This window comes from Lissotriton vulgaris, chromosome 9 (assembly GCF_964263255.1).
Source record: "Lissotriton vulgaris chromosome 9, aLisVul1.2, whole genome shotgun sequence".
Lineage (NCBI taxonomy): Eukaryota > Metazoa > Chordata > Amphibia > Caudata > Salamandridae > Lissotriton > Lissotriton vulgaris.
Window position 1 is genome coordinate 157,560,819 of NC_141697.1, and position 26,415 is coordinate 157,587,233.

Here is a 26,415-nt window from a genome sequence, read left to right on the forward strand (position 1 = left end):
CTCTCCGTAGACTAGGCCGGAGAGCAGAGAAAGCGCTTCATGCCAGCGTCCCGTCCACTCGAAAGACCCTGGCAGGGGCTCACAGACTGAGAAGTGCAGAGTCAGCACTCTGGCGGTGCCGGTAACTAGCTCTTGTAAAAGGAGCTCCTTCCTGCGTGTGGTTGCATCCCCCCCCCCAGCCCGCCAACAATGTTTGCAGAGGCCTCCGGGGGTCACTAGCAGGCCTCGGAGTGGTTTACTCTGGATAAGGCTCTTTGGAGTGTGTGTCAGAAATCTTTAAAAAATAACAGACTATAGCTCAACGCTTTCTTTCCAAAGTCGTGGACGTTCTCTGGCTGTTGCTGGTGGAGAATACATTTGGAGTGTTTGTCTTACGAAGGTTATAGCTCACCCACCCCCTCCCACACGGAGGGACTCTATTTTCATATTATCTGACCCATGAATCCCCTTCCCACATGAGTTTGTACTGCTGTTGTAGCGCTATATACAAGCGTTCAGTCATGTTTAAGTAGAAGTAAAGGTAGTTGGGCGTGGGGAGCTGACGTGATGAGCACATGGGGTGATACCTACTCCTCAAGCTCCACAGATGGTCATTCTCCCAGCAGGCAGCGTCTGGTAACACCGCCCTGGCTTGTCACGGGGAGTCGGTCGGAGCTGGCAGGGGCCCCTCTAATCTGCCTCTTACCTGTGGTTCAAGTCTCGGCTGACCGCAAGCACTTTACTCGCCCCTCCACTAAAGGGAGTTTGTGGGACTGCCTCCTTGCCTGTACTGTTGGTCTGTACACGAAAAGGTGCTCCACTTGAGGCACGTTCTAAGATATATGTTTAAAATAGGCAAGATGCGAGGGCTCTTCCAACAATACTAAAATTACAGTTCCACTCTGAAATGATGAATATCCTAGTATGTTGTTAATAGGGCGAATACAATTGATTACTTTTCTAACCTACAAGGAGGAGTTAAGACTGCGAATGTGAGGGTGGGCATAGTTGGGGGGGGTCCTCGTACACAAATGGGCAGTGCGGGGCACCAGAAGATGAAATTCGACGCTACCTGTGAGAACAGCAGCGTGTTCCACAGCCTTCAAAGTCCAGCCTGTTCTCAGTAACCCCCTGCCCGGGAAACACCAATTACAATTACTGTCTTTCTCTTCCCCTGTCACTCCGGCGGCCGGTCTCACTTTCCCGCCGAGGTTTGGAAGAGGAAGCGGCCCCGGTCTCCTCTTTCCTGCAGACAATGAGGTCGGGGTCGGCTGTTTCCTCTCTTTCCGACATAACGAGGCTCCTGCGGGACCGCGAGAGGGGGTTGCCGTCTGTCCTGTCAGGTTGCGAGAGTGAGAGGCCCCCGATGGGCACGGGCAGGTGTGCTGCGGTCTGGAACCGGGGGCCCGGAAGTCACTCTAGGAACTCGCTTCTCATGGAGAGGATAATGAGTGTCTGGGACAGAGGCCCAGCAAGAAAGGCTTCAATGACAGAGCAAGAGCACTGAGAAGCCAGGGGCCATCTACTGCATGCGCTACAGCGCCTTGCCACAGGCGCTATATGAATGCAATTACAATACAGTGGAGCCCAAAGGTTGCCAGTCCAGACTTGCGAACTGGTGTAGCATTTTTCAACGATCATTCCGTTAGTGTAGCCTGTAGTGCCGCTAATAAAACAATTAGTTACCTCTTCCAGCGTCTAGATGACACGCCTCTTATAGAATCACAATATTATCAGTTCAAGATTACCAACGTTTACACAAGGACACGAGTGCTCTCAGATCGAAGGCTTAGAGTCGCAATGGGTCTTTTTCTTAACAAAGGTTTACCATAACAACACATGCTTGCATAGCACAAGTCACTTCTGCTGAAGTATCTAGGCACTACACAACGTTTTGAACAAGTCATACCAACCAGACGTGGCAGTCATGTCACTGACCTGAAGCAGATGAAAGGCTGAGTCAGGCCCACCATGTTTTCAAGCAGGTGATTTTGGTGTGTCTGCACAGATCCGCACTAATGTCAGTAATACTTTCTTTTTGTATAGCGCTTCTTACCGCATTTCTGTCGTTTCAACGGCTGGAGAGAACAGTTTACTATTACCTACAGAATTAGTAATCAATGTGTTTGAGGCGAGCCTTTGACTCGCGGCGCCATTCTGGCAGCATGTGCGGCAGGGTTGTTAACTCACTGAGCTACCTTAGCGCACTGACACTGAGCTGTTCTCCTTCCTCCTGGCCTGGGGCATTAATCCCGCGCTGGCTTCCAGCGCTGTATGATCTACAGCTTGCTTGTACCCGGTGCCATTTCGTTTTGCTCGACGTCAATCTGGAACAATATTTTTGTGTGTTTCATTTTGTTGCGTTTTTTAATATAGCGCGAACTCGACCCGAAGGTTTTGAATGAGAATTAGATGATGTCATCTCGAAAGGCACAATGTTTTTGCAGCAATTTGCCTGGTCACAGCTCCTAGCCTCCCTGAATAAAACAAGCATTAAGCACGGGCACAGGGACAGCAGGAGGGGGGGGTTAACGGCACGAACATAATAATGTCCTGACCTGTATAAACAAGCTACTGCCCGGCTGCCATCTTCAGAAAAACGACGAAAACCTTGACGACAAAAAAAAACAAAAAACCCCGCCCACAGCCGCATGACGTGGGCAAAAGCCTAAAATTCTTGGGAACGCCCCCGAATCTTCTCCGGCTATGACGGACAGATCTCTGTTCCAATGGCTAGCCTCCATTTATGGAGCTAACCAATGGAACAGAGAGGCGGTGACCAAGCCACATACTGTTCTCATTAGATTTCGCCTGCGCCGAAAAGCTGCGCGGTGCGCAGCTTTCGACAGGCAAAACCTAAAGAGGGAAAACTCTCCCAAAATGCACACCCAGTCCCCAGTAGCAATACAGATGTGGAATACACACCAGGGCGTAGGTAGCGAGTGCTATGCTATTTTAAGACTAGAACAAGTAAAATGAAGTGCTGCAATCCAGTCTCCCTCCCCAGCCCCCCAGTAACAACTTAGTCCCTGCACAGGCACCTAGAATATGTACAGCTTAATCCTTAGAGTGCAATCATTTGAATATATAGCCCTTCATTCGTGGTCAGGTACGGACAAGTCCAATCGTTAGTCCTGTAATATCACATTCAGTTTAGAATCGCAAATATGAAGCGTCAGAGTCGTGTACAACTGTTCAACCCAAAGCTTCAGGCCCATCTGGTATCCCATTGAGGGGTACAACATTGTTAACAAAACGATGCAGCAGCTTTTCCATGCCCTCCCCTATCATCCTCCCCCAAGTTTGTTAGCCCCACTTACAGTTGGGGTACCAACCCAGCAAGTTCACAGGTAAAGCCATCTTCTCTTTGGTCTCCATCTCTTTACAGCCAGAACAGCACTAGGGGCACTACGACCACGCCTATGCAAATGCCCACCCCCCCCTCTAGCATGATACCCCATTCCTCCATCGCAAAGCAGAAGTTCATTCCTATTTGTCCAGTTGGTCATCCTCCCCTCCATGAGAGATCTCCTCAGTCGCTCCCCGTCTTGCGCTCCTGTTCCAGTCCTTCATAGCTTTTTGAAGCGCCCTCGGTTCTGTGAAGATAGTTGACTTTCCTTTTCTGTTAACCCTCAGTTTTGCGGGATACAGCATCGCATAGTCTATTCCTAGTTCTCGAAGCTGCCGCTTCATAGGCACAAATTGTCTGCGTGCCTCCTGCACCCGTGCAGTAAAATCAGGGAACAGGGAGAGAACAGAGCCCTCATACTGTAGTGGTTGTTTTTCCCGTGCTAGCCGCAAAGCTGTGCCTCGGTCTCTATAATTAAGCAGTTTTGCAATAATGGGGCGGGGAGGCGCTCCAGGTTTAGGTCGGGGACCCAGTGTACGGTGTGCTCGCTCCACTATAAACATATTCGAGAAAGCCTCCTCGCCGAGCAGCTTCTTCAGCAAGGCCTCCACGAAATGTTCCATGTTGCCCGTGTGGGTGCTTTCCGGTAAACCTGTAATACGTATGTTACATCTCCGAGACCGCGCCTCCAAATCCTCCGTTTTGTTTTGCAGGACCTGCATCACCATGCCGAGTTGTTTATGATCTGTATCCATCGCCGTCTGCGCCTCCTCAACCTCTACTATGCGTCGCTCCGACATGTCTATGCCCTCTGCATGTTTATCAATTCTCTCCACCATGCAATCCATGCAATACGTTAGTGCGTCCATTTTGGTTCCCAAGGATGCAATACTCCCTTGTAGGCTCTTCTCCATTGCTAGCAGAAAGGCACGGAGGTCAGGCTCGGCCATGGGCTTCCCACTCGTCGATCCCTCGCCACCAGAATTCTGTGGCGGCGGAGTCTCACTAGTCTTCGTGGTTCTGCCTGAGAATTTTAGTTTTGGTTTTGTTCTGTCAGGCCGCCCCATCTCTACCCTGATATCAACCAGGGCACTCGTTGAGGCCGGTAGGTACCCTCGGGTGTGTAGCTTCTTACCGTGGCCGTGGTCCAAAAGCAGCTTCCAGCAAACAGTCGCACCACCTTCGTTCCCACTAGGGCAGTCTGGCTCGCAGCTCCCCACGTGCAGGCCTCACCGCAGCCACACAACCTCCAAGCGCCACCTGACCCTCTGTCCAGTCGCAAGGGATCCTCCACCAGAGCCGCAGCCTCCCAGCACACAGGACAAGGACCGGTAATTAGGTGTCAGTCCGCTCTCTAGTGTCCCAAGGTGCGTCAGCCCCACAGCCAGTCCCGCTCTACTCTCCTCCCAGCCACAGAGTCTCAATCTTCGTATCACAGTACCAGCAGAGTGGGGGGTGGCAAAGAGAACCGGGCCTGATCCTCCTCATCCACCGCGACAATGTCCACTCCCGGCGACTTCCCCCAGAACAGCCGTAGAAGGGACAGCCCCCAGATTCAGTGTCTCCGCACCTTAGGGAGTCGCCTCTTGATATCGCTAACAGTGCGCTGCAATATCCCCCAAGAACTCTGTATGAAGGATGGGTGGGGCGGTTAGGTCGCTCGCTCTAAGCAGCCCTGCTCCTGTCTCCCTGTCTGGATCAATGTGTGGTGGGGAGCCAGCAGTAGCGGTAACGCAGGTTCCGATCTAGTACTCAAGATGGCGCCCGTCCCATTGTGCGTCCTCGTCCTGTGATGCCCCCGGTATCAATGTCCGTGAGTATGGGAAGGAGGGGGAGGTGCGCGGTCCTGGGAGTCACAGTCCTCTTCATCCACCACAACAGTGTGCGGGCCAGGTGACTTCCTCCAAAGCAGCTGCAGAAGGGAGAGACCCCAGATTTCAGTGTCCCCGCACCATAGGGAGTCTCCGCTTGAAATCGCCCACAGCGCGCTGTAATATCCCCCAAGGTAGCTGTGCGAGGGATGGGTGGGGGGGTTATGTCTCTCGCTCCAAGCAGTCCCGCTCCCGTCTCCCTGTCTGGGCAGATGTGTAGTGGGGAGCCGGCAGTAGCGGTAATTCAGGTTCCAGTCCAGCGCTCAAGACGGCGCCCGTCTCTCCGTGTGCCCCCGACCTGTAATGCCCCCGATAACAATGTCCGTGAGGGAGTGGGGAAAGGGGGAGGTGCGGGGTACTTGGAGTCCCGTCCCCGTCCACCCAGCTGAACTAATGTGTGGCAGGGAGCCCTCTCAAGCGGTCGCCCAGTTACCGCTCCAGCTCTCGGGATGGCGCCCGTCACTCCGTTCTCCGCAGTCCCGCAGCCTTTAGTGCAGTCCGTGCCGCATCCACCGACCTCTAGCCCCTTCCTGAGGAAGTTCCGACGTGCAGGGCAGAGCGTCTCTCCCTCTGTGCGATCAGTGCCGCCAGCATCCATTGTTCACTCCAGCAGCCCGCACACTCTCCGAGGGCATAGCGCTACTGCAAGCTCGGTCGGAAGCCTGGTCGCAACAGGGCCCTACGCAACGTCAGGCCGGCACCGGGAAAGCAGCAGTTCTCCTCGCTGCAGCGGCCCCCGATCGCTACCAAGGTTGCCGCTTACACTCCTGAGTGAGTGCACTAGCGAATTACGTTGCCAGGACCGGTGCAGGGGCAGGATAACTTGAAGGATAGTGTGGGCAGCGAGGGAGCTCGCCAACTAGGCAGCCATTGTCGTCGCTCGCTAGCTCCGCCCCCCATCCATACCTCTTAATCCATGCACTTCCCAACTTCCCTTCAGTCAGGGGAAGTGTGTTTAGTGTTGCTGTGCTATACACGTCCCCTCACTCACTTGCAGTTTTATTTTTTTTATTGTGTAATGTCAGACAACAAAATTATCTTTTTTCTGCTATACAATACCAAGCATGTTTTGTGGAAGGTGTTGCTTCATCCTTACCCTGTACCACCAAAACGAGTGTACTAAAGTAAGATCCTCAGTGGTAGAATTAAAAACATTGGCCCTTTTGCAGTTTTCTACGTTCTCAAAGTTGAAAAAAGAACATTGCCAAGTGCATCCAAATGTCCATTTTAAATCTAATGACATACTACATATTTTAGCATGATTCCATTTTATTTCTTAGTAATAGGACTACGGTTTTTGAGGGAATCAACCTCCTTGGCTGTATAGATATGGATATTTACATATACAGAAAACAGGAGACATACAGTTTTAAACATTTGAAAGCGAATCAGCTCACCTTTACTCAAGGGAGGTTTCCTTCGGGAGGTTGGAGTTGTATAAGTTCCACCCTGCATACAAACGAAAAGCCAAATAATATTATGAGATCAAAATGATCGACTGTAACAAACAATCAAAAGCATATACCCCAGATTACATCTTATTCTGATAAAAATCTAGACGATTACCTATAAAGAGGTAAATCTGAATTACTGATTAATTTTTGCACAGATTAAAAATCTTTAAGAAGTAATTATTAATCTTGACAACAAGGTGAAATGAAATGCTGAACTCCTAAAAGCCCAGGAAGTCAGTATGTTTGACAATGCCAAAGACCTCAGAAAAGTTGAGGCAAGTAAGGGGAGGAAGAGGTTCTGGGGAGTGGTTAAGGTCTTCTAGATTTAATATAGTTTAAGATTAAGGCACCATGAGTGCCTTGACATCTAAGTCCCGCGCCCATCGGTGCAGTTTCAGGTACATATTACCAAGAAACTGAAACAGCATCAAGCAGCTATGCAAAAGCAATCTTGTTGAAGCTGCAGATGGGACGAGGACTGAGCTCTGGGAGATGTAGCCAGACAGGTTGTACTACCTACGGAAGAGCTCCTGCTGAGACGGAAGCATGATGGGTTAAATTCAGGCTGATCACTCAAGGGGAAGTTGTCATAAGTGCAGCAGCATAAACAAGAGTCTATAAGCACATGCTGCCCACCCGATTGGTGCTCACGAAAAGAGGAACAAGGCATAAAGGATCACAGAGCGAAGATTTAAGGGTCCTTGCCTACATGTGAATATGGGAGAAGAGGGTTGGGTTTACCTCAATCCAAATCCACATCTATTCTTTTCAGCATGTAACACCACCAAGAGTAAGAGGATGGAAGAGTCTTGGCAGGACATATGGCTGGTTCCAGAAACGATGGGAGCCGGTTATCCAGGCTTAACAGATCATGTAAGTGCACATTCTCTCATTAGGTTATCTTGCTGCTCAGTAACAGATATTTTAATATAAATAGCACTCATTTTATCAATCAAGGAAGGAAAAAAGGCTGAGAGGACCAGCAAGGACTTTAGTTGTAACTATGAGGTGAAAATGGGTTCATTAGTATACTACACCCCGCAGAACTGGTTTAATTAGCCGCATGGTATTAAATAAAAATAAAAAAGTTTAAAAAACATGTTGGGGTGCGAGAGGGTGCCAGGAAAGAGTGCTTCGCTGGCTACCGTTCACACAGATCATCACAGGACGAACCTAATATCAACCAATCAATCAAAAGATTTGGAGAGCGCACAACTCACCTGTGAACGGCAAGGTCATGAGGAGTCTCCTGAAGGCCAGCAGGTCCTGGGTCTGCGGGGTTGGGTAGGCGGGTGGGTAGGGTGTTCCAGGTTCAGCGGCGAGGGGGACGAACAATCTGCCGACGGCAGTCGCTCGACAGATGCGGGGGGACGGTGGCGGGGATGAGGTCAGCCGTTCTGGGTGTAGAAGGTGAGTCGTTCGTTGGGGTACGCTGGTCCGGTGTTGTGGAGAGCTTTGTGAGCGTGGATGAGGAGCTTGAAGGCTATCCTCTTGTTGACGGGGAGCCAGTGTAGGTTTTTCAGGTGGGCTGTGATGTGGCTGTGGATGTCGAGGATGAGGCGTGCAGAGGCATTCTGTATGCGTTGCAGTCGTTTCTGGAGTATGGCTGATGTTCCTGCATAGAGCGCGTTAACGTAGCCCAGTCTGCTGGTGACAAGGGCCTGGGTGACTGTCATTCTGGTACCAGTGGGGATCCATCTGTAGATCTTGCGGAGCAGGCGGAGGGTGTTGAAGCCGGAGCAGGATCAGCGTTCACTTGCTGGGTCATTGACAATGCGAAGTCCAGGATGATTCTCAGGTTTCGTGTGTGGTTATGGGGCGTCTGTGCAGCTCCCAGTGCGGCTGGCCCCCATGAGTCGTCCTAGGCGGAGGGGGAAGATCCGATGATGAGGACCTCCGTCTTGTCCGAGTTCAGTTTCAGGCGGCTGATCATCATCCATTCAGCGATGGCCTTCATTTCTTCGTGGAGGTTGGATTTGGCGGTGGGGGCCTTGGTGAGGGAGAGGATCAGCTGGGTGTCGTCGGCGAATGAGATGATGTTGAGGACGGGCGATCTGGCAATGTTGAAGAGCGGTGCCATGTAGATGTTGAAGAGTGTCGGGCTGAGGGACGATCCTCGGGGTACGCCGCAGATGATCTTGGTGTCTTTAGAGCGGAATGGGAGGAGGCGGACACTCTGGGTTCTGCTGGTGAGGAAGGTGGTGGTCCATTACAGGGCTTTGTCACAGATCCCTGCGTTGTGGAGGCTTGTGTGGAGGGTGTGATGGCAGACGGTGTCGAAGGCGGCAGAGAGGTCCAGGAAGATGAGGGTCGCGGTTTCTCCATTGTCCATCATGGCTCTGATGTCTGATGGCGATGAGGGCTGTTTCGGTGCTGTGGTTTCTGCGAAAGCCAGATTGGGACGGGTCCAGGATGTTGCTTTCATACTCTTGAAGTTGGGACGGTGGTGAATAGTGTCTGTAATAGATTATTTTAAGTAACGTTTCAGTTCTTCAAAGGGATAAAAAAAAAAAGAAAAATCGCCATTTCGTCTTTTTTTCTTAGAGCAACAACATACATTTGTCTGGTATTGAACTTAGCTGTAAAATCTATCATGTGAAAGCAATTACAAGTTAACATTATTTCTCAGCTCTTTATCTCATTTTAAGAATGTCATATACTGAATTGATGCAAGAAACACTAATAGTTTTGTTTCCAAATCTTGGCATTAAAGCAAATGAATGGTGAATTTATAGCATAATTTCTTGTTAGCAATATTTACCTCTGATCCTGATGCCTATTACTTACAGATCCAAGCTTTCAACGAGTCACATTTTCAAAGGTTTAAGTTAAGCTGTTTTAAAAACTATGTATTTTTTTAGCTTCTCTTTACAGACTTGTACACAATTTTATGTCTGTGGAATTGAAGTGGCAATTCTTCATGTACTGTTAACACCGCTGATGATTCCAGATTACAATATTCCTAAGTGTAAGTTTTGTGAGGATAAGAATTCTGGTGTTTGCAAGGGTGTGACTTGCACAGTAGGCGTAAATCTGGTACAAAATGTTAAGTAGTCTGTACAGTTTACAGAACACAGCATGAATGAGTAATGCTGGTACGCAGTTTGTGTGCTAGCGGTGTTTACTCTGTACAGCTATATTGCAGGATTGGGTTGTTTGTCAAGTCTTTCTATTTTGTTGTTCCTTATCTGTATAACATGAGTCTAGAGTCAGACAACACTAAAGCACCAGAGATATTGATGGAATGTTATGCAGAAGAGAATATGGAACAGTTACGAGGATGAAGAAAGAATAGTCAGGATTGAAGTCGAGTAGAGCCAGAAGCCACAGATTTTACAGGGTCTCATCTTCTCATCTCTTGTTTATCTTAAGAGGGATCCCATGTTTCTGAAACTCCAAGTTTTCAGAAAAGCTATAGTTGCCCCAAGTGGGTTAGGTATGCCCGGACGTGGGTCTGTGCTCACTATACCATTGGATTCAAGCAAGCAAGGCTGATGAGGGGTGATACTCCTAAACTGCTCTCAGGAATCTTGTTTCCGGTCCAGGCAGGACCTGGCTTGGCAGTTCGGGATGGAATGTTTCCATTGGGAGCCGGGGGAGACTGATTCCCATTTGTCTGGGTCCAAACTGGAATAGCATGGTGAACAAAAGAAAGAGTATTTAGGCCCAGATCTCTGTACTGTGGGTAAATGCCTTACAATGTTCAGCATTCTGTCCGTCATCTTTTTGTGTTGCCTGAAGCACTCACGCAAGCTTAACAGGGTGGACCACGCGCTGCGAGTCTGGCAGAGTGCATTGTACTGACTGCACACTGATTATGCAGTGCTGTCGGCTGTTGTTAAAGACTTGAAAAGTTTTAATTGAATCAGATCAATAGGTCGCACCAGCCTGGGAGCTCAGCTGCAGTGCGTTGGCTGCATACTGATCAGAGCTGTGCTGAGACTTACTCAATCTGGGTTGGCTGCATCAAGTGACATTGGTGTCACGTGAATGTGTCCATTTGCTGACACGAACTTAAGTCACTAGAGAGGCGGTGAGCGGCAGTTATGTTTCTTTGCTGCACTGCTGTCGGTGTGCTGCCTTTCCTCATGCGTGACCATTCGGAAACGCCTACAGCAGTGCAATTAAAATAAACTGCGCTGCCTGTATTAAACTTGCTCTTCAGAGTGGTCTATCTTCTTCTTGTGGGGGTAGGAAGGGGGGATTTTATGGCCTCTTTCTTTTGTTCACCCCCACAAATGCCTAGTTTTAGACACTTGTTTTTACCCAATGATCAGCCTTCTTCCCCAACTCTTGGGGAGAGACTGGCCCCAGGTCCACTAGGTATTCATAAAACTTCTCATGAACACAATTACTTAACAGAAGCACTTCCATAATTAAACGATAAAGCCCATCAAATTCATGCCCAATGCTATCTTTTAAACAACCACCTAGTGTTTTTACTAAAAGTCTACAAAATCAACCCAGGACTGACTGGGTTTTCGGAGTCTCCCTGACCATGAACCCCTCAGTGGTGAGTTCAAAGCCATCAATCTGGGTGTCCTTCATGAGGTCATAAGATGCAGCATATGCCTCATTCATTGTCAGGAGCCTATCCCTACACTTTCCTGACAAATGCTCCCATAGAAGAGAGCACCAATACTTCTTGTTCAGCTGTCTCATTTTACAGACCTGCCTAAAGGCCGTAAACCACTTGGTGATATCATCACCCACTGAATATTTTGGGACAATCCCTTTGGGAATTTTAGGGTCAAAACCTTCTTCCCCATTTATAATTTTGCTGCCTCCAGAGCGATAGGGCATATGCCTATCTCAATTCTTTCCTTTTCTGTAGCCAGGGGTTTAGCCTCTGATGCTATCCTCCCAGCTAATTTATGAAGATCTAGATCATCAGTGTCTACCTCTTCTAGGACACTGATAGGAGTGCTCACAGTGGAGTTACTGTCTGAAGGGGTAGTGATGGAGCCAGTATCAACCTTACAAAAAGAACAATTGAAGGACAGAATCCAAACAATGTCATACATTCACCCCAGTACAGAGATCTTGGCCTAAATCCACCGTTTATTTGCTCCCCATGCCATTCCCGTTTGAACCCATGATCTGTGACTGGGGGTGAGTGTCTGAAAAGTTTCAGCACTCCGTCCATAATCTCCTTGAGTTTGCTTTGTGTTAGTGTCAACCTTATCCACCTCTTGCTCCTCTTCACCTTCACCAGTGGGGGACCCCTTAATTGCCAAGGCCTTCTCGTTTTCTGCCAGCAACTGCTGCAGATGAGGTTTTGTGGGTTTAGTTCCATGGCCAGTTTCCGTGCCTTACAGAGCTCTTCGAGGTGGGGTTGTCAAGTGCCCAAGTCAGGCCTGGTAGGAAATAGTGCCAATGTACATGGTTCTTTCATTAAGTTGCCTTCCCTTTGTCACATTGACTTTTGACACACATTTGCATTTACGACTCAGGTTAGTTTCTAAGAAAAACCGACCTTCCTGCCACAAAAGAACTTTGTGTGAACTCTATCATACTGCCTTTGAATTAGGTGCAAGGTCTTCATGTGCGTGAAACAAGTGTGTTCATTATTACGTCCATATGGCAGCGCAGCCATTTGCAGAATACAAATAATAGGCAACCTGATCACAATCACGGCCTAAAGCAAGGATGCCCTTTTCTATATATAGCATTTTGTTTCCGAATACAATCAGAGGAGACACGTCTGCTGACTTCGTAGGGTCCCGGCATGCTGAAGCTTTCGCCTAACAGCTGACTGACATCTCCGTGAGGGGTTTCCAGTTTGTGACCAAGACCGGGGTCGTACATCCTTACCTACCAGGAAAAGGGGTTAGATCATCCAGAAGGGGGTTTCTTGGCAGACCCTTCGTTCACACCCTAGACACGTAGGTTAGGGTTTGCAATGTAGGAGTATGCTAGATTGTTATACTATTATGTATGTATGCATATACAAGCTGTCTCCACAGGATGGTGGAACTCTTAGTTTTATTCGCTGTTTTGACACTCCTTACAACTTTTGTCTGCTTCTGTCTATTAATCATTGCAGCGCACATCTTCTACAAAAGAATCACTATGGTTCAATAAATAATGAAAAACGTCAGTTCGAGCATTCTTTGTATATTTCTCTGAGCGATAGAGAGCATGAGTGACTAAGCAAAAAGTCCTAGGTTTGTCACCACGATTCCTGAGGGAACAGGGCTGTCATGTTCAGTAGTTGCCAGAACTATTCACTCCCTGTCTAGTTTCAGGGGGGCTAACTGTGGCACTTTGAACTAGCTGATCCAAGGGACAACATATCCTACGGGGATGCATGGAATCAGTCTGGCACCATCCTAAATGTAGGTTTTCCACAAACTCGCAGTTTCTACTGATTAGTGGAAACTACATGACAGGGTACTCTAACGTTCTCATAGGGAGCCATGTTGCGTTCCTGGGGGGTTCTTCTACAGACATAGTTTTTAAAGTAGTTGGGAACATTTAAAGAACTTAAAAATGCTAATTACTACTAAAGGCCTAACTTTCTTTACTGCTTTTTAAATTCTAAACAGTTTTGTAAAGGGGCCAAACCAAGGCCCTAACAGCTAGTTTAAAAACATGTAGAAGAATAAAAAAGTGGAAAAAAAACTATTCTGAACTAGAAACCATTTTGGATTCCTCTGTGGAATCACTTATTAACCAAGCGGTACAGCAAATGTCAAGTCTACTATACCACTGCTGCAACACCAATGTAAGAAGCTGGCTTTTTATATATCAAGAATCTGGTATACCGTGTAACGAGTCCAGGGGTTCCCTTATGCATGGACAGGGGCTTGCTATGCAATCTCAAAGAACTCTATTAGGGGCAGTGTGGCCCAGCAGTTTAAGGCTTAACACAGAGGAGTGCTAGACATTTGCAAATACACACAACGATCAATAAATAACACACACAACTCAAGAAGGAGATCTACACGAATTTATAAAAATAGGCAGTATCTCTTATATGTTTAGGCATCAGAGAAAACCCGTTCAGGTAGGTAACTTTTAAAATACGGGGGCGGCCAGGTGCACGCTGCAAATCAGCGTTGGGAGCCCAATGTATTTCAATGGAGATCGGTCACTGCGGAAAGAGCTTTATGCTGGAGTACTGCCATTTTAGGTGATCTAAGCCGCAGTTGTTCAAATTAATTCACTTAAGGAAGAAAAGCACTCGGTATGGCATGGGAGATAGTGGTCAGAACGTGTCACTACTTAACTTTCAGGAGACCTATTCAAAACACATAATTGTATTGTAACACGTTTTCCTTTTTGCTGTTAGCCGATGTAAAGAGAGAATAATGGAGAGAGACTACCTCCATTTACTTCAGAAAATCAACACTTTCCATTGTAGTAGATGGAAAAAAACTATTTCTTTATGTCTGGAAAAAAATCTCACCAGCTATATACAATCTAAAAAAAATCCGGTAATGAAAAAAGATAAGCGAAAGAACTGAATAATACAAAAGGACACAGTGTACAAACTACACACAATACAATAGCATTTTTTGGTCTGACACCAACAACAAAAAATTCTTACCGATCTGTTCCGGAAGTTGCCCCAAGTCTTAAACTTGTCATTCTTTGTGCTCTTTTGGATTCTGTACATATATTGGTCATTAATGTCTCTGTTGGGATAAATATTTATTCAGTCACAATTTGATCACCTAACAAGCACAGGTACAAATGACAGTTTGGAATATATACTTAGACATGCTTGGTTTGCAGCTGCTCCTACAGCAAGGCGTGAGAGAAGGACAAGTTACTTAGCTTTATTAACGATCTTACTGGTGGATATCTCACATTGTGATTATTCCCCAGGTGTCAGACTGGATCCGGGCACTTTTAAGCAGTACTTCTGCATGCCGGAATGCTGTCAGTGCAGCTTCATGCCATCATCATTCTGCTCTGAAATGTGACGTGATGAGCTGCATGTCATGCACGTTGAAGTCAATTGCTTTCTCGGCTGTCCACATCCTCAGACGCAGAGCCCATTGGCAGATTTGCATGACCAGTGTGCATCTCTGTAGAGAGACCTTTTTAGATGAAAAAAGAGCCCAGTTACCAGAGTAGGGAGGTGGGAGTGTGTAGATATTCACTAGGAAGTTGTTACCGAAGGTTAAGGAATTTGTTCATCTGATGCATACTTCTAACTACACATTTCTCATCTTGTGAATAGATACCACAGCAGTACCTCATGGTGGTGGGTCTGTAAACTGGCTCAACCAAAAAGTCATGCAGAACTAAATAGGCAGACTGCCTTTCTCAATGAACCTGACTGTTGAGGCTTTATGAATGTACAGACTGACACCCTTGTAGCCGCCTGAGAGATGTCCAGGGCTGGCACTCCGCGTCCCAAGACAGTTGTAGCAGCTTTGGCCCTGATGAAAATAGCTGGTATGCCTTGTGAGGGTGTGCTGTTTTTAATCAGTGTGAAGTAACTTTTTATGCAGAGAGCAATCCCATCCAGAGATGTTACGTTTTGCACTGCCTTGCACTTCTTTGATCCAGAAAACCCTACACAGAGCTGACCATTCACACAATGTTCTTTGGTGCAATCAGTGTAAAAGTGTAGTGCCCTCTTATAATCCAAACAATGGAGACTCTCTTTCTCCCACTGAGGGATTAGGCAGACCAAAGAAAGCAGGTATGGTGATAGATTGCCCGAAATAAAACAGAGTGTCCATTTTCCGTAGACAGGACGTTTGGGCCCTCAACACCAACTCATCCAGAAAAATCTTTGTAGACGCTTGGGTGATAGAAAGAGCCTGCAGCTTGCTAACGTGATTAGCCAATGTTATATCAATGAGAAAGATTGTCTTCAACGTTAGAAGTCTTAATGGACAACTTTGCAGTGGCTCAAAAGAGTGTTGACATAAAAAAAGTGAAGACCCTGTTGACGTGCCACAGTGGCATCACAAAGGGGAGTGGAAAAAATAAATGTTGCAACACTTTAATAAATCTTGCAACGACATACGATGTAAATGAAGAGGGCTTATAAGGCACCCCAATAAGGCTGAAAGATCCAATAAGTAGCCCTTAACAAGTGCCAAAAGCAAGTCCTTGCTGGCAGAGACAGAACAATAAAACTTCTGACAACTTTGCTTGTAATGGGTCAGCACCAATCCAGGACTCTGTCCCAACGAAGGGCCTACACTGATTTTGTGGAAGGATGCTCCGCTGTCAAGATGACAGTAATGACCACAGGAGGAAGGTCAACTGCCACCTAATTTTTAAATATCGAAATGCAAACTGTTCATGCCTGGGTGCAGTACAATGTCCTGCTACTTAAGATTGCACACTCATGGCCCAATTAGGTGCCACAAGGATGACTTGGTTCCTGGTCTTCTTTATAGTTTGGGTCCTGAAAGTGTAGAGGAGTACGGTACTCCACTCTCAATAAAGGACTTCTCTGAGATAGCTGCTTTAGACATTGCACCTTCCCAGCAGTGCAGAAAAGATCAAGCCAGGGAAGTCCTCATTGCTGAGAGATGCCCAGAGCCACCTCTTGCTGCAAATACCAATTGTGATCCGCTAAGCATTTGGGACCCAAGTTCATCCTCCCTGGCATTTAGTGATCCTGCAAGATGTTTTAACCAGTTGTTGCAGTAGCATGTGGAGGTGGTGTTGTCCACGAGCACCTGCACCAGCTTCCTCTGATGATGGGAAGGAAGGAATTCTATATAAAGTGAATGGCCCTGAACTCCAACAAACGGATGTGGAGTCGAGTCTCTGTCAGGAACCAGAGGTCTCTGATTTCCACCTCTCCACAATGGCATCCCAACCAAGTCGTGATGCATCGGTGACCACCATCAGGTCTGGCTTGCGTAAGGAGAGGGATAGAGTGGTCTGCCACTGACCAAGTCGTGGACCAATAACCACCACTGCAGATCTTTTGAAGTCTCCCCCGAACTCTGGATACAATACAATGGATTCCTCGTTTGCTGTGCCCACTGGTATTTGAGGTCCCACTGCAATGCCTGCATATGCCAGTTCGTATGACATACTTTGCAGCATTGCGACTTTCTTGAATACCCTGGGTAAGAGACGCTTGAAGGTGTCCAGAACAGCAGGTAAAACGTGTGCCACTGCATTCAGAGGGCATGAGAATAATACCCTTGCCTTCAGTGACCTTAAGAAAAACTTGTAGAGGGGAAAATACATTTTTAAAATGTCTCTGTTCTATTAGATTTATGATCCGGTGGTGTGGAAGGAAAAGCGTTGGGATACACCTTGTTTGTGGACTACTCTCTGTCACAGGGTGTTCAGTACAGTAAAACAGACGGGCTTGCCTGGTGTGGGACAATGGTGAGGAGCGATCTGCCTATTAACAGGTGGACCTGAACATGGTTTCAACTGTGTGCCCAAAAGGGTATCCATAAGGGCTCCATTAAATGGTAACAGGGGAACTGAAGGAGCCTGACCATGTTGGAGTACCTCAGTTAGCAAAATAGTCATCACTTACATAGTGTTGTAAGAGTAGCACTTCTGCTGCTCTTCGCATAACCACTGCGAAGGAGACGCTTACCTCCATTGCAAAAGAAGTATTCAAACCACTGGAATATTGAACTTTGTCATACAAGTTTTCCTCCTTATATTGGGGAACATAGACGCCACTCATTGTAATGGTCTTTGCCAGTGCTCAAAAACGTTTAAAAAAAATTTTGTTGAGCAGAATGAACAAGTTACTTACCTTCGGTAACGCTTTTTCTGGTAGATAAAGTATCTGCCTGTGAATTCCCCACCTTGTGAATATCCTCTGCGCCAGCAGCATTCAGAAAGTTTTCGTAGCTCTCCACACCGACGAGGACGACATCACAGAAGCATGGCTCCGCTCGCTGCTCCGCTAGAGTCACCGGAGCCGTAAGAGATCCTTGTCGGCGTGATGACGTCAGTTCCGCCCTTTTTTTCTGTGCCTTCGAGGCACACGGACGGACCGACACAAATATATACAGTATACACAGTACACAGTATTCAAACCAACACACACAGTGTGAAATCAATGCAGCAAAGCAAAAAGAATAAAACACTTCCATTGAAAGTAAAAGATAGAAATTATCAACATTGTAGGTATACAAGGGTGGACAACGGGGAGGCGGGTGGGTCAGTGAGGAATCCACAGACAGATACTGTATCCAGCAGAAAAAGCGTTACCGAAGGTAAGTAACTTGTTCTTCTGATGGATACATCTGCCAGTGGATTCCTCACCTTGTGAATAGAGTCCCACAGTAGTCCCCACTCCCGGAGGTGGGTGTCCACCCTTCTATACCAAAATGTGCTGAAGGACGGAACGCGCAAAGTGACTGTCCCCCCGCACCTCGTAATCGAAGCAGTAATGCTTTGCGAAATTGTGGAGGGAGGCCCAAGTTGCCGCTTTACAAATGTCCTCCACAGGAACACCTCGAGACAAGGCAGATGTAGAAGATTTTGCTCTGGTAGAGTGAGCTCATACCCTCTGGAGGATCCTTACCGGCCAAAGAGTAACAGATCTTGATGCACAAGATAATCCATCTGGAAAGGGTGCACTTGTGCACCGCTCTACCTTTCCTGCAGCCAATAAAGCCCATGAAGAGCTGGTCATCCACACAAAAGTCTTTAGTTCTATCGAGGTAGAAACTCACCGCCCTTTTAGGGTCCAAGCGGTGAATCCGCTCCTCCTCCTTGGAATGGTGAGGGGGAGGATAGAAGGTAGGAAGGGTAATGGACTGCCCCAGATGGAAGGGAGTTACCACCTTAGGCAGAAAAGCAGCCCTGGTCCTGAGTAAGGTGGAGTGTTGCCTGGCCGATAAAATAACGTCCACCACGTCCGGCGGGAGAGAGAAAGAATTCCGGGTTCCCCGTTCAATCTCCAGGCATGAAGGTGTAAGCTCTGGAGGTGGGGGTGTAGAACCTGGTCCTGCAACTGTGAGAGGAGGTCTGCTCTGAGAGGGAGACTGAGCGGAGGGTGCGACGAGAGGTGGAATAGATCTGTGTACCACACCCTTCTTGGCCAATCCGGGGCGATCCTGAGGTGTTCCCCACGTCCGAAAGACGTGACGAACCACCTCCGGATGAAGCCTTCACTCATGGTCGGCAGGGAACTGCCGACTGAGACTGTCTGCACGCACGTTCAGAACACTGGCCAGATGATTTGCCATCAGACAAATCTGATGGTCCTGAACCCAGGACCAGAGACGCATAGCCTCTCTGCAGATACACTGCGACCCCACTACTCCTTGCTTGTTGACATACCACATTGCGGTAGTGTTGTCTGTCAGGACTTGAACTGACTGACCGCGAAGGGAAGGGAGGAAGGCCTTGAATTCCAAACGTATCGCCCGCATCTCTAGAAGGTTGATGTGAAGCAACCTTTCCTCTCGAGACCAAAGACCCTTGATCTACAGGTCCCCCAGATGAGCACCCCAACCTAAAGTGGATGCATCCGAAATCACTGTGGCCACCGATGGAGGTAGATGGAAAGGCTTTCCTTGAGACAGATTGCCCTCCATGCTCCACCAAGACAGATCTGCTGCAGCTTCTCTGGAGATCCTGACTGACTCCCTGAGATTTCCGTTGTGCTGATACCACTGCCTGCGGAGGCACCACTGGAGTGCACTCATGTGCCAGCGTGCATGGTTGACCAACAGAATGCAGGAAGCAAACAGACCGAGCAGACGAAAGACCTTCAGGACTGGAACGACCGCTCCATTGTAGAATAAAGGGATCATTTCCTGAATGTTGAGAATCCTTTGTGGAGGTGGGAATGCTCGACACACAGTAGAGTCCAGTACCGCCCCTATGAACAGGTTGCGCTGAGAGGGCACCAGGTGAGACTTGGGCACGTTTATCGAGAAACCCAATTTGTACAACAGCTGGGTTGTCACTTGCAGATGATGTAGCGCCTTCTCTGGTGACTCCGCTTTGAGCAACCAGTCGTCCAAATAGGGGAAAACCAGAATCCCCAATCTCCTGAGATGGGCTGCCACCACTGCCATCACCTTGGTGAAGACTCGAGGTGCAGTAGTAAGTACAAACGGGAGAATCGCAAACTAATAGTGTTGCGACCCTACCGTAAAACGGAGATACTTCCTGTGCGACTTCAGGATTGGGATATGAAAATACGCATCCTGCAAGTCTATGAACACCATCCAGTCCTCCTGTTGCAGCGCTTGAAGAACCTGCGCAAGGGTGAGCATCTTGAACTTCTCCTGCTTCAGAAAAAGGTTCAAGATCCTGAGATCCAGGATTGGACGTAGCCTGCCATCCTTGTTGGGTATCAGGAAATACCGGGAGTAGCATCCCTGACCCCCTTTCCAGCTCTGGAACCACCTCTATTGCACCTTTTTTTGTTTGTAATGTTAGGACTTCTTCCTGCCAGAGAAGAAGGTGAATACCCATTTTCCACAAGATTAAGAACCCAAATGTCCGTAGTGACTGATTCCCAATCTTGCAGAAAATGGGTAAGCCGACCCCCACAGGACCCACATGATCCAGAATGGTGGATCTAGGGCTGCTTTGCTGTGGCATGAGGGGGGGTGGGGGGGACAGAGGAGGAGGAGGAGGAGAGCGGACGACCTCGAGGACGACCCCTGTTCTTGCCTCTATATGATTTATACAGAGTATTTTGCTGCTGCTGAGGCTGCCTGTAGGTGCAAAAGGACGACCTTCCAAAACCTCTGTATCTTCTGTAACTAGATCCTCTAGGCTGCGCTTGTAGACCCAGAGACTTAGCGGTGCCTTTGCTGTCTTTGAACCTCGCTAAGGCTGCATCTGCTTTTTTACCAAACAACCCAGAACCATCAAAAGGGAGGTCAAGAAGCGTCGCCTGCACATCTGGAAAGAACTCCAATGACTTGAGCCAAGCACTTCTCCTTGTGGCAACCGAAGATCCCATAATCTTAGCAACAGAGTCCGCAGTGTCCAGATCACTCTGTATAACCTGGTGTGCAGCTGCCTGAGTGTCCGCCAAGACCTCGTTAAAATTCTGTCTGTCCTCCTCAGACAATTTAGGAGCAAGCTGTTTTGCAGAGTCCATTAGAGCATGAATGTAACGTCCCAAAAGACAGGTGGCATTTGTGGACTTCAAGGCCATACTTGCTGAAGAAAAAACCTTTTTAGCCGATTGATCAAGCCTTTTAGAGTCTCTATCTCCAGGGACTTGAGGAAAAGCCCCTGAAGATTTCTTAGAACAATCAGCTTGAACCACCAGGCTATCAAGAGAAGGATGAGATGTAAGGAAGTCCGGATCTCCTGGAGCCGCCTTGTACCTCCTAGCAACAGACTTAGATACTGCTGGAGCTGAAAAGGACTTACGTCAGACCTCCAAAACCGGTTCAGTGATGGCATCATTAAAAGGCAATAATGGCTCTATCACAGTAGAGGGAGAATGTAGAACCTCAGTCAAAATATTAGACTTGAACCCAGCTGTTGGAAGCTGTAAATCTAAAAGCTCAGCTCCTTTCCTTATAACTGTTAGGTAAGGAGTCACGTCCTTAGAAGGAACATCTGAAGGAGGAGAAAGCGCCCACTCTGGGGACATATCTAGGCCACTTGCCTCCTTCAACTCCGCAAATAAGTCTTCTGACTCTTCAAATTCACCTTCCTCCATTTCTTCCTTCGCACGATAACGTTGCTCCTCCAAAACTCTCTGCGCCTCTCACCTGGACCTCATCCTTGGAACCGGCGTCGGCGGCTCCAGACACGACTCAGACGGATCCGGAGACGGCGGCGAACACGGATCCGGAGGTACAGCCTGAGTCGAGCGAGGTCGAGCTGATGGCGCTGGAGATGAAGGACATGGCGTCGATGTCCTTGGCGCCGGTAAATGCCAGAACGGCCCTGCTGGAAGAAACGGCATAAAGGGAGCCTGAGCATAAGCCTGAGGAACTCCAAGGTTACAGGTCATAGGACCCATGGGGCCCGAAGGCGCTCCAGAGGGGTACATAGCTCTAGCAAAGACCCCATACGTCACATTTAAATAATGCGATGGATCCGTACCCGGGAAAGGTGGGTAGGCCCCTGGGACAGACTCCGGCTGAGGCATAACCGGACTCGGGCGAGTCTGCGCCGACGGTGGAGCCAACGGAGCTACTGATTCATCAGGGACTGAAACTTCAACCACCGGAGCAGGAGAATGAACCGGCGTTGCAGATTGAGCCGGCGTCGGAGAATGCACCGGTGAAGCTTCAGGCGAAGCAGAACGAGCAGGAGTTCCCTGATTCGAGCCTGAAGGAGATGGAGCTGGAGAAGTCGACTTCGGAGCCGCGTCCTTATCTGAACGGCGTGGAAAGCCGTGCCTCTTCTTCTTCTTTGCTTCTTTGACTTTGAAGCATGACCCGACGTTGAAACCGAGCCCGACCTCGACCTTGATCTTCTTCGACCTCTCTTCTCCTTTCTAATCTTCACCATGAATAGCTTGGCCTCTCTCTCCTTCAAAGCATTCAGGTTCATCTTGCGACAGCTAGCGCAACCCTTGACATCGTGATCCGACGACAATCCTCGTGGGGAAAAGAAACAAGAGAAGAAAGCCAAAAACGCAATGTAGCCACAAAACCACAAAGAGTCCCAGAAAACCGTTAGTGTCGACGGCGCGGAAAAAAGGGAACTGACGTCATCACTCCGATGAGGCTCTCTTATGGCTCCGGTGACATCAGCGGAGCCGCGAGCTTCTGTGACGTCGTCCTCGTCGGTGTGGAGAACTACGAAAAATTTCCGAATGCTGATGGCGCAGAGGATATTCCCAAGGTGAGGAATTCACTGGCAGATATAACCATCAGAAATGAGAAGAGTTAGTTTAAAAAAGGCCAAACACAATACAATTAAGTCACATGTTAAATAACAAAATTTCCAGCAACTGCAATTGGCATTACCAGCAACACATTCATACCACCTTCCTCTAAATGTAACAGGATAATAAAATACTAAAATGATACGCCATTAAAGACATCACAAATATACAGAATAAAATTACATCACATAATAAATAAAATTACCAGTAATTGGTATTAGCACCTAATCATTAATATTGCCTTCCTTATTATTGAAATGCTACAGGATATAGTGCTATAGTGGTACACATTCAAGGAAAACACGGATATACAGAATCTGCAAGGCGATAAAAGTGCAAATATGGGGTAGCTTGACTCCTGGGGGCTCTGACTCCAATCCCCTACTCTATATTGAAACTGACTCTACACCATTTCCTATTAAATACTGAACAATAACTCGTAAAGTGCAAAAATGCTATGAATTTGGACTTAAACGCATACATTTATCAGCTCATTAATAAAAAGTACATTATTGTCTAAATCAAGTAATTCTACTACTGGTTGCAAGCCCATAGAAAATAAAGAGTAACACCCTTAACCTAACGGGTAGAAACTACCCAAGGTACCTATATGCTATACTATGAAATATGAAATCTTAAAGTTCATGAAGGGGCTTGGATAATATTGATTTAAAAAACGTATTCATGCAGATGAATTGTGCTCACAAAGCTCAAATAATTTCCAATTTGTGAAGAACCTTGGCAGACTCCCAACTTGCTGTGCATATGCCTCCTCCAAGTCTTTAGTCCTTTACATTTTGGCACACCAATGTTCAAAGTTTGGCAAAGGCCTGTGGGAACTATGCCATTCCTACTGAGGTATACAAGATGTTTGCAAAGAAGCTTCTCTCCTTTCCAACTGAGTTATTTAATCAAATTTGGGAGAGAGCGGATACCCCTAACATCTATACTACTCTTATAAAGCGAGAACTGTGAATTTTTGAGGCGGGTAAATTCTGGAACCACAGCGCCAATCCAAACACCCAATACATCATTGGAATTGTCAGGGTCTGCAGAGTGACATAGGCTATATACCACAAAAAAATATACGTTCCTTAAAAAATATATGTTCCAAAAAAAAGTAGTCGCTTGGAAGTAGCGCCGGCCGTGTGCGCTAACGACGTGCGTGCTGACATCATCAGGAGCGCTTGGAGGAGCGGGGGACAGGAGTGCGGGGAGGAGCGGTGAACTTTGGCGGACTGGAGCGGGCTGAGATAGGTCAAGCAAGGGGAGGAGCAGTTAACTTAAAGGCGCGGGAGGAGCAGTAAACTTTGGTGGACTGCCTGTGCAATGCCTGATTGCTCCTGGAGGGTCAAGCAAGGGGAGGAGCGGTAAACTTTGGCAGACTGGAGCGGGCCGTTTGGAGTGCGGGGAGGAGCGGTAAATATTGGCGGACTGCCTGCGCGATACCGGATTGCCCCCGGAGGGTCAAGCAAGGGGAGGATCGGTAAACTTTGGCGGACTGGAGCGGGCTGTTTGGAGCGCAGGGAGGAGCGGTAAAGTTTGGCGGACTGCCTGCGCGAAGCCTGATTGCCCCCGGACAACGTCGGGCGGGCTGCTAGTTTTTAAATAAATCAAGAGACCATATGCCCCCATAGCAATATTGTGAAGTTGTTTCAGCGGTTCAGCAACATTGGTAATCGGACCACAATAGTTCACAAAATTCAAAGCAGAACCTCCTCATACCTTAACCCAGATCCATCTACCTCTCTCATCCTTAATAACATTGCTCACATTCCAATCAATAGTGTTAGCCAAATAATTTCCCACACCCCTCTTTTCAGCCACTGCAGATTTGAAATATGCATGTGATAATGTTCTCAGGGATAGAGTTGTTTTAGAGGGGAGTCTCCTGAAAAAAAGCTCACTTTAGACTTTGATGAAAACAACTAATTCATCATAGCACCATATTTAGGTTCTTTTAACAAGCCATTAGCGTTACATGTAATTATCAGTACACCAGCAATCACCTCATAGCTTCCAGCACTATTTTCACAGTTTGGCTTTTGCTTCTTTTGCTGAAACGTCTTACTAACACTCTCTTCAGTTCTGCTCATTTTTCCTACTCGTGCACTTCCCCACCCTAACCAAAACCATACCACCTGTGCCCTAAGGTACCACCCAGACCCAAAGTAGAAGGGGTGTCACCCGTCTCACGTCTTGAGCCCCACATGTCTTCTCTGCCACCTTGTTCCTGCACCCTGGCCACTCCTAACCGCCTGTAACTGCAGAAGGATATTTCTACTCCACACACATAACACTAACACCTATAATATTAACTGAACTTACACCTTCACTTGCCTACAGTATATTACCGAACATTTATATAACTGAAAAACTGAATTAAAATAAAGTGGTACTGCCCCTCTTGTTATCTGCTCCAGCAGAACTTTGGATCTTCGACTGTGCCTCCCCCACTTCAGAAAATATATGAAACTGGCCTTTAAAGAAGACCTTGAGTTTTGATTGTAGGGAGGCCTGAGCATTGCTAGACCTAAACTGTCCCAGAAGGCCTAGGAACTCTTTTAGTCTTTGAGCTGCTGTTATCGTCATGTCAGAAAACAGAATAGACATGACATTTCGACCTACAAGAGATGCTGAATGTCTTGCGGATTATTGCTGCATCCAGCATCTGTTCCTTGATACGATAATCGGCAAAGTTAACCATAATAGAACATGGGTAATTCATGTTTGGGAGACATTGGGCTGGAATTCGATGGGCTCTCGTAATCGTCAAATCCTTGTTGCAGTCAGGAAAAATGTGTGTTTTGATACATTTTTCGACCAGCTGAACCAAGCTAGTAGATCCTCCCAGGTTTTCATCACCTTCTGACACTCCCACAAAGTGTAGGTTAGATCGTCTGCCATCATTTTCCAAGTCTTCAATCTTATTAGATAGTCGCCGAATCTCCTTCTTGGCAGTCGCTAGCTTTTATTTTGGATCACCGTTTTGTCCTCAAGATCTGAGATTTTCTTTTCAGCAAGTATGATGGGTAGCTGCACCAAGGTTTCGTCTATCTTGACCAATTGCTGATGTACAGTAGGAGCCTCCTCCTACTGTGACTGTTTCAGGCCTCTGATTTCTTCAAGAATGACCTCCAATAGATGCACTAATGACTTAGAATATTCCTGAGGGCTTTCCTGTGTTTGCACCTGCTCTTGATTTGATCCCTGTTAAGGCTTCGCAAAACCTCCATGGATATCGGACCTTATTACAACAGAGGGATTTACAATCAATCTCGACAAATTCTTTATCAGTTTGTGCTCATAAGTTGAAGGTATGAGCCCTTCTCTCAGTGCAAGCAAAGAAGCTTCAGATACAACTCTGTGAATCTCAGACTGATTAGATAGTGGGTTATGAATGAGGGGGTTACCCAAATGTAGTCACTGGGACCTGGGCTTAGTAGGTACTAGGAGGAAGGGGTCCCAGTGTGAACAAGGAACATATAGTACAATTCAATGAATTAATCAAAAACAATTATTTGATCCGCAAAGTTTTATTCACTGTGGGATCCAGTGTAATGAATACACGTAGCAAACAATCAACTGTATTGAAGGTCATACAGTGCCCCAGGAAAGAGGAGGGAAGTGATAGTGGAGAGGTAAGGGAAGTGGTGGGATTGTGTGACAGTAAAATCAATCATTTAAATGAACTTTTCATGCAATAATTGGTATAGCAACAACTGCCATAAAAAATGGCGACGATAATTTTAGAAAGGCATACAACACAAGGTACAATGTTATAATGTATGTATAGGCATTTATATAGCGCACTACTTACCCGTAGGGTCCCAAGGCGCTTCAACCGCTGCGAAACCCTTCCTGGCTTCCCTGAGAGATGGTCCCTTGATGGGTATCTCCAGGGTGAGACCAGGCATCCCCGGCGGTCTGGTGGGGCCGTTAGTGAAGATGAGGCAAGCTAATGCCCAGAGTTGCCGAGTGTGA

The 26,415-nt window shown here is 47.4% G+C and overlaps 1 protein-coding gene across 4 annotated transcripts in view; it reads right to left on the bottom strand.

Moving 5' to 3' along the window:
- The window catches only part of MIS18BP1 (MIS18 binding protein 1), a 679,433-nt gene that overhangs the window by 109,009 nt on the left and 544,009 nt on the right, over positions 1 to 26,415 (bottom strand). For all 4 annotated transcript variants that reach the window (XM_086937270.1, XM_086937268.1, XM_086937269.1 and 1 more), the window contains 2 exons: positions 14,206 to 14,293; positions 6,597 to 6,648 (listed from right to left, as the gene is read on the bottom strand). In XM_086937270.1, the coding sequence (XP_086793396.1) occupies positions 6,597 to 6,648; positions 14,206 to 14,293 (140 nt within the window). The remainder of the gene's footprint in view (positions 1 to 6,596; positions 6,649 to 14,205; positions 14,294 to 26,415) is intronic.